General features: G+C 36.4%; 1 protein-coding gene and 1 long non-coding RNA gene across 6 annotated transcripts in view; one reads left to right on the top strand and one right to left on the bottom strand.

Moving 5' to 3' along the window:
* LOC140327362 (uncharacterized) lies at positions 1–7,577 on the top strand. Of its 2 annotated transcripts, XR_011920038.1 has the most exons (3): positions 18–73; positions 4,563–4,718; positions 7,277–7,577. It is a non-coding gene; the product is annotated as an uncharacterized lncRNA (long non-coding RNA). The 2 variants fall into 2 exon arrangements; XR_011920036.1 differs by lacking the exons at positions 4,563–4,718; positions 7,277–7,577 and adding an exon at positions 2,268–2,956 and having other exon boundaries at positions 1–73.
* Positions 1,289–10,821, bottom strand: part of PFKM (phosphofructokinase, muscle) — a 42,031-nt gene continuing 32,498 nt past the window's right edge. For all 4 annotated transcript variants that reach the window (XM_072406727.1, XM_072406745.1, XM_072406719.1 and 1 more), the window contains 6 exons: positions 10,527–10,691; positions 7,852–7,913; positions 6,118–6,229; positions 4,074–4,173; positions 3,870–3,975; positions 1,289–2,134 (listed from right to left, as the gene is read on the bottom strand). In XM_072406727.1, coding sequence (XP_072262828.1) covers positions 1,996–2,134; positions 3,870–3,975; positions 4,074–4,173; positions 6,118–6,229; positions 7,852–7,913; positions 10,527–10,691 — 684 coding nt within the window. In that variant the 3' untranslated portion in view covers positions 1,289–1,995. The remainder of the gene's footprint in view (positions 2,135–3,869; positions 3,976–4,073; positions 4,174–6,117; positions 6,230–7,851; positions 7,914–10,526; positions 10,692–10,821) is intronic.

The raw sequence follows: 10,821 nt of genomic DNA, 5'->3' as shown, positions 1-10,821 counted from the left end.
GTTTGGGGAAGCCCTGAGCAAATCTGATTTATATATCAGCTGCTTATGGCAAGAATATCAAGTAGCATCTCAAGTAAGTGTGCAAGCAGAAGATTATTTGTCATCTTTCGAATGTGCTGCATTTATATTTATTTTTAGTTCATTACATCTAACAACTAGAGTAGGATATCCATCTAGGCCTCCTAAAGCAGAACTGAACACAGTTTTATTATTCGTTCTTATTATGTTTGTCAGCAATATTCTACATTTATAGTTATCAAAATAATTAAATGAATTCACCCACTTTTGTAGTCATTTGTCGATGTGTATATGCTCTTTAATGCTGGTGCGGAAGTGAATTTCTCCAGTTTCTTAGAAAGGAAGCATTGTGAGACTTTATAACCCAGCTGACTACAAAACTGGGGCTAAAATACTTACCCATGTACCTGTGCAACCTGTGCTGGCTGATAATGTGTAGACGCATTTCAGTGGATAGAAGGGAGCAGGATGTGCATGTGTGAGATCAGTAAAGGGCAGAAAAGAAAACAGAAATTACCTGCCACTTGCCCATAATAAAGAAGACAACCTAGGGAAAGTTGGAGGGGAAATAAAGATTTTTTGTGACCAAAAAAAGTGTAACTTAAGTCCAATTTGAAAAAGGGACAGGTGATATCCCTTCTGCAACGTCTGAGAGGAATGCACTACTTGCAGCAAACAGATCTTGTAAAGAAGGAAGGGTGCTTGAAATAACAACCACAGACAGGGCTGTGTAGAACTTAAAACAGAAGACGGAGTCACCAGCACTCCAAAGTACAGGATTGTAACTTTATTGTAAAAGAACTGTCAGAACAAAGCACCGTGCTGTGACAGTACTTTTTCAATAAAGCTAGAATCCAGTACTTTGGAGTGCTAGTGACTCCATATTCTCTCTTCTTCTATACCTATCCTTACCTGCCCGATTGCCACCCAGCTGTCAAATCTTGCATGCGCATCTCAGCACTTGTTGCCAGGGTTACCCGCCAATCCTGGTTCCCCTTGCATGTGCCAGGATTGAATAATTCCTGTGCAGGAGTTATGTCATTCTGGCCCAGCCAGAAGATGGCCAGTTATTTTTTCTGCCCTTGTCACATCTGGGTGAAACATCCCCTATAATGTCCTGGTCACCACTGCCAACAGGGAAGTCTGTCAATGGGAACACTTGTTCTAGTGACAACTGGTGGTTTTAACTAAAAAGAAAACAAAAGCTTTATATATACTTTAAAGGACTGTAATTGATTTAAATTTAAAAAACAAATATGAAACACAAACAAAGTTTTCAACAATTTATTTAAATATTGGGGTATAGTCTCAAAACATTACCAGAATAAAGGAGAATAGTAAACTTTTTTTTTAATCATGTGTTAATATATATGGAGGAAAGAAAACAGCAATGATGCATATAGCAACCAATTACATGCTAGGGGCCATTATTCTAGTGCATGCTAGAAAAGGACAGGACACATCTAATTGGTTTCTATTGTCAGCACTCATTTCTACTTCCCTCTCAGATTTTAGCAATACAAATTACAACATACCATTACTGGAATCATTACTAATTGTTATTCCAGGAAACTTGCTCTGATGCCACATTAAAAAATGCAGCACTTGGTGCTTATGGACATGTTTTGAAACTATGAAACTACACAAACCAAGGCCCTATATTGAGAAAATGTATTTTAAGTAGCTTTAGACAACCAGGGTCTGAAGTAAAAGTGCATCTATTGCCTACACATAGTGGAGGTATCCATGCTGTCGTAAATGCAAATGGAACAAATATGAAAATGTAGACATAAAGCAATATTCTTCACTTCGTGTCCCATTATATCATCAATTTCATAGTTTTGGCAGCATTCTAGATAGTACTGTATCAGCATACAAGATGGTTGCCTCCATTACATGTAGGAAATTGGTTTATTCTTGGCAATAACAGGGAAGAGCCCTTTCAGGTTAAAAGTTAATGTCAATAATTTTCTAGACTTAGGATTCTGTAGATCTCTTCCGAGTGATGTGCTCCAAGTGTGCTGCCTCTGATGTGTCCAGGCTGATGTTATATTTAGCCAGAATCTTGAGAATAGGACGAAGTTTCAACCACCACTGCTGCTTGGGGAGACGATGTCTAAAACACATGGAAAAGAATGTTATCCATAGATCACATATCATTATTTTTTGTTTTTATATCCAGTGGTAAAATGCAGTAGTTGCAAGCAGTCTGCCCTGAGTACCTGCCTAAGTCCTTTTTCTCACTTCAGGTACCCATATGGTCCACTAGTGGTTCCTGTGTGGCCAAGTCTTTCTACCTCCAATTAGCTGCTGCCGACATTCAAGCATTTGATGAACATTTAGCAGGCTTTCACAAAAAGTTCCCAACCGTCGCTTTTATCCAATATGACAGAGCCACCAGTGAGAACAAGGCCTAAAGGTGGCATACATTTATTGATATGATCATACAATCAGTTATTCAGTACCGCTAAATGACTGAACTAAAAAAACTTTGCAAACCAAAAATCCTCAATAACATTATTAAGTGCACTCCATTCCATTCCAACTCTGCCATGATTAATGGGTGTGGTGGAAATTTTGTCAATCAATTCCTTTCATAATTGAGATCATTAAAATTTTTGTTCTAATTGATTGCTTTCTTTTATATTGGACACAGTATATATATAACTGGCACTTTAAAAAGACATGAATCAAGTGTCTCATATCTTTTGATTTAGATTTGTTTAACTAATGATGGCCTACAATGTAATAGTGCTGCTGAAAGCTGAAATAATTCCATCAATATTTTATGTGTTGGGGTCATGGTGATCAATGCCTTCATTTCTTTGAGGTGGCACAGAGGGTGGAAATATCTGCACTGTCATTACTTATATCTGAGTATTGTGTTTGATGATAATGATGATTATTTTTATTATCAATAAACAGTATTTGTATAGCACCAACATATTCTGCTGATGGAGAGTATAAAAAAAAAATGTTCACATGTGCCATACTCTAGAAAAACAAGAAGGGATGTTGGACGCATTCTCAAGGACAATGACATTTGTGCCAGCAATTACATCACTTTATTGCATGTTTGATGAAGCGGTTGTGGGATTCTGACTCCTTCCAACATAGTGTTCTTGTCTACTCCTAAGTACACGTAACATCTAAAAAAGTGATCTTCGGCTACTAATAAGTTTTTATTAGCGAATATATTTGATGTGATTACAACAGTTAACTAATGAGACTAGCAACTCAGGTTGGACATACACTTTGGGATACGTTTGTGTCCATATACACAAACCTTACCTTTTTTCCCCCTTCAGGTTCAACATGATAAAATACTTTTGACAAACTACTTACGAGTTTTCTTTTTCATCTCTGAAATTGTAACTTTTAAAAAGCACAAAACACTGAATTGACCATATGACACTGAACCATGTGTCATGACAGCATACTGTATTTAATTACAGAGAAATACACCCCCTCCCCCCAATCTATGCATATCTATAGTATATTGTTTGTTACAGAGGACAAAATGTCAACCAAACGATAACATCAAGTGTTCTATTAGGGTCATGTTAGAGTCCAAAATGTCAAATCTTTTCATTTCACACTAAATTTACAAGCCATAAGATTGAGCTTGTTAAATAAAATAAACTTTTATCATATCGTCACCTATGCCTTTCCAATTCCTACCTGTGAATTGAAGCCCTGTCATGTCAATGGGCAATGTAAGGTGCCCACTAGACCATTTTATGGTTTGTACATATGTGCCATCTCCCTTGTTGAACTGTGATGTATCTGTAGTGAGATCTCACATATCTACCAAAATTTAGGTAACCTATTACAAGTAAAAAGAAACATACTCAAAATCAGTTTCTTCCTTGAGATCCGCCAATGGCTGGAAAACTAAGCTTCTCTTGCGCATTCCCAGTAAGCAGGCTGAATCTGCTGTGTTTGCAAATATGCGACCTACAATACAGAGGAACAGTTCAGAAGTCTTTAGACAGAAGAGACATAATTTTACAGAAGATATGGCATTTGAAATACAACAATTTGAGTTGTTTTACCATGTCTAGAACACTCCTTCATTTTTCCAGTTATCCATAGCACAGCCTTTGCACCCATTTTGGTACCAAAGTTCCTGTCAAATGGGGTGGGTGTTCCGCCCTGGAAAATAATTCAATATTTATAAGAAATCATGCTCCTTACTTACATGCCACATTTACACCAAAATCATGGAGCACATCTATACCAACGTCTAGTAGAGTCTTCTGATATTTCCTTAAAACAAATTTTTAAATTTGCCAGTGTGCAGCTTTCATTTACATCTATAATACTTTGTTGGCAATTCCTCTTGATTTATACTAAGTCTAAGAATCGAAAATACTGTCCAAAGCAAAAAAAACAAAGATTTGTCAAATAACACAGTAGAGGAGCATAGGTCAGTTAATAAAGTTTTAGTTCTGACAAGGTTTTTTGTGAAATTTATTTATATCATGTTTATATATTCATATTTATACATATTTACTTATTTATACTTATTTACTTATTTTCAGTAACCCTGCTGTTCATCTTACTATAGCAATTCAACTGCGTGTTTCTGGTACAAATAATTATCTGCTTCAAAATAAACATATCTGCAAAACAGGAAGGAGGAGGAAACAGGAGGAAAACAGTCTGAATATAAAGGCAACACTCTCCCTGCCCGAAAGGTAAATGCATGGGTATGATAAAGCTGCCTGTTTGATTTTAGGCTAGGTGCACACGTGCAATGGTTCTCGTCCGATAATCAGCTCAGAGTGGATATCGGATGAGAATCTTGCATGTGTACAGTGCTCATCGCCCATCATTCCAACGACCGTTCTGGCGGATCCATGGACAATGGACGACCAACAATCGTAATGGAAATGAAAGGGGGAGAGCGCTCAGCAGGGTGTTGCTCCATTGTTCTCCTCCTCCCCTCTCCACAGAGCAGAACCGCGCTTTATGTACAGCACTCATTCATGCATTGTGCAGTTGTTTGTCGTTGGAAAGGATCGTGAAAGATCCTTTCCAACAACAATTATTGCACGTGTGTACATAACCTTAGTCATATTGAGATAGATTTAGGCCATGTTAAATAGTTTTGCTGATCACTATCTCACAGTAGCTATCTCTAAGGTCACACTAATTGTGATCATTGTTCTAGCTGTGGATTCCAAGATTTCCTGTTTATGCATTGTACTCTTCATCCTACCTATATAATCTTTACATGCTAAGAGGCAACCCACTCATAAGTTGAAGAATCACAACCCACCGACCACCATCTAAGTCTAGGGATACCTCACGCATTCACTACAAAGCTCAGGATAACTGTTGTATGGTTGCTATCAGCTTGACACATCAGCATTCACAAAATTACAGTTCGATTGTCAAAGTGCATACATGTCATTAAATTATTTGGTTTCATTTGACTGATCTATTTATGGTGAGCCTCTTTATCCTCAACACTCTGGATGAGATTTCACTGCTTAAGTTCCTCTGTATGTACATCTGATATGACCCTTATGAAGGTACCCAACTCACTCACAAATTTTTTAATATGGAGAATGCAAAGGAAGATGCTGCAACATGTAGAGCTACAGTAAAGGCTCTCAATGATTGGAGGGAGATCATACTGTAGGAGTATTTAACACAAATCAGAAGTCAGAGGCTCAGTCAGTACACCAGGTTGCATCTATAGCTTTTAGTCACCAATTTACAAGAGAACTATTATAACACATACAAGAGTAACCATTGCTGACTACATGACTATTGTTATATCCCTCTGGATTCAACAGTGTCATCCACAAGGAACAGGTATGCAAATCAGATCTGAATTCACTGAATTCTGCCCAGGTGCATGCTTGTTCAAGGTCAGTGACTCAGACAATCTGAAAACTAGCGTGTTGAAAAGAATGCCAGCAATAGGAAGTTAGATATTTCTTTCAAGACAGGTGTTTGTTAAAGCTGAACTACAGTTTACATAATTTCTTTTCTTCTGTGAGGAATACCACCTGGTAATGAGTTGATGATGCCCAATACATTAGGATGAGTAAAATTATAGTTATATATCCTGGAAAATGTTCTTACCTGTTGCATGTGGCCTAGAACATTTTTTCTGCAGTCAAAGATGCCTTTTCCTTCCTCTGAATACAAATTAAATATAAAATCCGTGGAGTAGTTTTCACTGCATTTTTCATTCCTTCAAAAAACAATAAATTTAAATGTATTTATTGTAAGTTAATAAACCATATCTTCATAAGATGTAAAAAAAAATAACCCTGAAATTCTGTTTAATTTATATCTTATTTAAAAAACAACAGAAAGTTTCAAAAGGCATTGTTTCTCACAGCAAAAATATAAGCTGAATAAACTGTGGTTTCCCCACCACTTTAAAACGTACCTAAACTCAGAAATTTCACTTTACATAAAAGGGTAGACAACCCTTTTATGTTAATTAAAAATTCTGTTTTTTTTTTGTTGTTTTTTAGGTGCAACAGCCTTTTTAAAAAAAAAAAAAAAAACATAAAGGTGCAGGACTGCCCCCTTATTCTCGACCACCTAGGCGATTGAGAATGAATGGGAGCGCAAAGCCTTTCGAGATACCTACGTCATGCATCCCGGGAGGCTCCTGGGTGCTCCTATTGTGCATGCCCACGCATCTCGGGCATGCGCAAAAGGAGTCTTTTCGTGGGGAAAAAAATTTGCTGACCTCACGCATGCGCAGTGAGATTGGCAAGTTTTTTTTTATATCTTACGTTACCCGATCTTGCGCCTGGGTCGGTTTACGTAGGATGAAGAACCCGGAAGAAGAGAGGAAGATGGCAGGCCCCAGATGCCGGGATGACGCGGGACCCGATGGAAGAGACCTCTGAAGGGATCAGACTGCCCTGCGTGATTAAAGGGACTTTTGGGTTTAGTAAATTGTTTTCACATTTACTGTTCACATATCTGGAGACCTCTTCTGTAGGCCAAGGCACTGTTGCTCAGTTGGATAAAATTAGGGTGAAAAACATTGTCTGGTAGTAAATTTTTGTATGGGGTTTGAGTAGAAAAAAATACCAGTTTTAAAGATATACCTATGATAAACTTTAGTTTGGAGGAGTATACCTAATTGATTTATATACTAAGAGAACAATCTTGAGCTCATTTATAACTTTGCTAGGGAATATTGTGGGTTATGTACACACAGCTTTTCATCATAGTAACTAGCTAGCAATTAACACACGTTTCCTTTTCCCTGTCATAGAAGAGCAGCTGGTATGCACCAGGATACTCTAATCACAAGTGAGTCTGTGGCACCCACAACATATTTACTATGTAAGAAAAACAAACCATGACGCATCATGGGAGCTGAGGCTTTTTCTATGGTTCTCTAACATCTTGGAGCAGGCTTGACACAGCCCCTGCTTTGTAATATGGATTTGAACATATGACTGGTAATGCATAAACCCTAAGTAACATTTCTGAAATGTATTTGTGGGTATGTTGTGTGATCATTTTAGAAGACTTATGGGAGTTTAAATAAAAATTCATTTTTGATGCTGTCAGTATATTGTTCGCACAAAATCAAGATGAGACAAGCTCACTGTGTCTGATGTACAGTTCCCCCAGGAAATCGCTTGCTGCAGGTGACTGCAAGCATCTCCCAGAGGCCAATACAAACTACATTCAGCTATGGCTGCTTGAGATGGGAATTAAAAAATATACTTTGATTCCAGAATAATTTAACAGTGTATCAACCCCTGTTGCAAACTGATAGCTACAATGAAAATACATATATTTTTTACATTCAATTAGAATATATGCCTAAATGTGACTTACCTCAAGATTAAACCTCTCTTTACAGTTGTTTTCATTTTTTCTGTAAGATGTTCCACATTCATCTGGTAAACACAAGGACACAAATGCTTATTTTTTTCTCATATATTTTTTATTTTATTTATATATATTTTTTTATTATATTTTTCTCATATATGTTGCGTAACTTAGAAAACATGTTATGCCTCTTCTGCAATTTAAAAAAATAAAACTCACCTTACCTGTTTATGTCTTCTTTTCAACAAACACTGTGCTGTGCAGCTAAACATATATTCTTGGCATGTTTCAATACTGAGAAGAATAACTTTCCATGTGCATTAAATTATCAAGATTGTGAAAATCTTGAACCCAGAAGATCTTTAGAAGACTAAAGATTATGGCACTTCTGGGAAAGTGTGAGGGGTTTAGTTTATACACCCATTTTACGTCCATGAGACATGTTTGCTTTGCTGTTGAGTCTTTCTAATGCACTACAGACTTTTTATATAGTAAGGCTATTTGTAAAGTTCTTCTGATGAAGCTAAAGTGGTAAACCGCATCAAGAACAAAATGGTCTTATATGCCTTTTAAAGTATTGCAAATTAAATTGTGAAACATGTACTAATAATTATTGTGATGATAATCAATGAGCTCTAAATGGTTGACTGTTTTTAAATATGTTTTATAAAGCTTTCTAATAACTAGTATTTTATGTATAGCTAAAAAGTCATTGTGCATTGTACCTTTAAAATCCCAATATACCCAAAGGGTTTGTTTTAGAAAGAGGTAAAATAGCACTACAGGCTAACTAGCTGCAGTACTGGAACATCATTTCCAGGCGCCGCACACAGGAAACGCCACACGCGGGTTTGCATACTGGCTTGGAGGAGGTAAGAAAAAAAGCGGAAGTTCAGTCATGCAACCTACATGCACTGGATGCATCACAGATGATGGCAGTCTCCCTGTTTCTTGAACTATATATATGCATTAGTTTAAAACAACAATATACTAGTAAGTTCTTTTTACCTTTGTTTGGCTTTGTTGCAGCGTTTTGAATATGTAAGTATGAGCCTTTAGTTGGATGTAATTGCTTGGGCACAAAAACTTGCATTTTGGGCTATAATTCCCTTCTTTTTGTGCACATATGCATTAAGTTACTGAGTGAAACCTTTGTGCCTTTATCATATGCCTATCCAGTGATTTGTCTGATCCTTACTTTTAAACCCATATTGCTTACACCCATTTTGTGTGAAACTTATTATCTCTACTTTGGATACATGTATATACTTAATAACTCATATTAATGATACCCTTTATGTGAGACTTTTTGTATCATTATTTTGAATACATGCATTCATATATCTAGTAGCATGTTTGATCCAGTGATAAACTTGATCTTTGTTTAAGCCCTATACTAATGATATCCTCTGTATATGCTCTTCTCTAAATATAGTAGTCAAATAGATGCTTTAATGGCAAGTTTTTGAAAACCTCAAGGGACAAACACTACAGAATGAATGCTATGGTGGATGATTATTTGGGATACCGCTGTCTCTGTTGTTGTGATTTTAGCCCTGCTTTATACCTGCCTCCATACCAGGTGACAAAGTGCACTTGTAGTTGAATTGCCTTTTGGTATGTATATTTTAAAAAAGATTTAAATTTAAATATTTTATATAAAAATGTGCATGCAGTTATATATACTAATGACTTTTCTGTATTGCATTGTAGTGCTGATACATCTCTTTGCTTGTACTAATTACATCCCTGAGGAAGCGGACCTAGTCTGCGAAACGCGTCGGGTGATCCCTACATATGTGTACAATGTATTCAGCCTATGTATGTTACAATGTTATCTAACTTTCCCTGAATTGCTATATGGGGAGAGGCATGTATAACTTCCTTTGACTGTCGTGAAAGTCTCATATTTTGATATTTTTGAATAACAGCTATCATACCTTAATGCAACTAGCTATTCTAAGATAATCAAACAGGGAAAAAATGTAAAAAAACAACTTTTTGTTTTATCAGTTTGATGAAAATATGTAAAAATGGGACTTTGTGAATAGCTGAGAATGTGGGAGAATTAATGGTAAGCTTTTGTAAACCACACTTTTCCTGCACAGCACCAGAATCCCTGACTACACAGCCTCTCCCCCTCTGTTAAATTTAACTCTGATACCAATCTTTGGGTAAATGGCATCTCCAGTGGCAGTCTCTATGCAAATTTACATTTCAAGTTTTTTTTATAACCAGCAACATTTTCTGCCAATGTGCAGAATACTTTGGCAGCACTTCTAAGTACTTTACTGGTACAAACACTCTATGTCCAGTGTAGGAGAAATATTTAAGGATACTTATATGAAAGGTGATTTAAAGATTTTGCCTGAAACAGCCCTATAGGTGGACACAGCATAACGAGGACATCTCATATTATAATCCCTCATCTATTATTTTGAAGGCTGCTGTAAATTGGGTGCATGAAAAAAAACTGTCTAGCAGCAGTGTAACAGAAAAAGGACAAGAGCCTTGAATAAAAAACAGGTTGGTTTCCAATTTAGCTAAAAAGTTGTAGAATAACTATTAATAACTACTAAAATGAAAATTATATATATATATATATATATTTATTTATATATATATTTACTGATATTTTACATTAATTACAATTATAGCACAACCTGGAATTTGACATTTACCTGCAAATCATGTATAGAAAAGGGCTCCTCATAAATATAGGCAGCATCTGCTCCACCAGCTAGCCCTGCCATAGTAGCCAGGTATCCACAGTAACCTCCCATGGTTTCGATGATGAACACTCTTCTCTTTGTTCCAGCAGCAGATTGCTTGATTCGATCACAGGTCTAACAAAAAAAAAACAAAAAAAACACACTGATATTTACACAACTAAGAATACATTTTTTCTACTTAATAGTTCCTGTATATTGTAACTGACATTTGTAATTCTAAAAAGACTTATTAAACCTTCAGTCC

This window comes from Pyxicephalus adspersus, chromosome 1 (genome assembly GCF_032062135.1).
Source record: "Pyxicephalus adspersus chromosome 1, UCB_Pads_2.0, whole genome shotgun sequence".
NCBI classification, from domain to species: Eukaryota; Metazoa; Chordata; class Amphibia; order Anura; family Pyxicephalidae; genus Pyxicephalus; species Pyxicephalus adspersus.
This window is presented reverse-complemented; position numbering and strand designations above follow the sequence as displayed.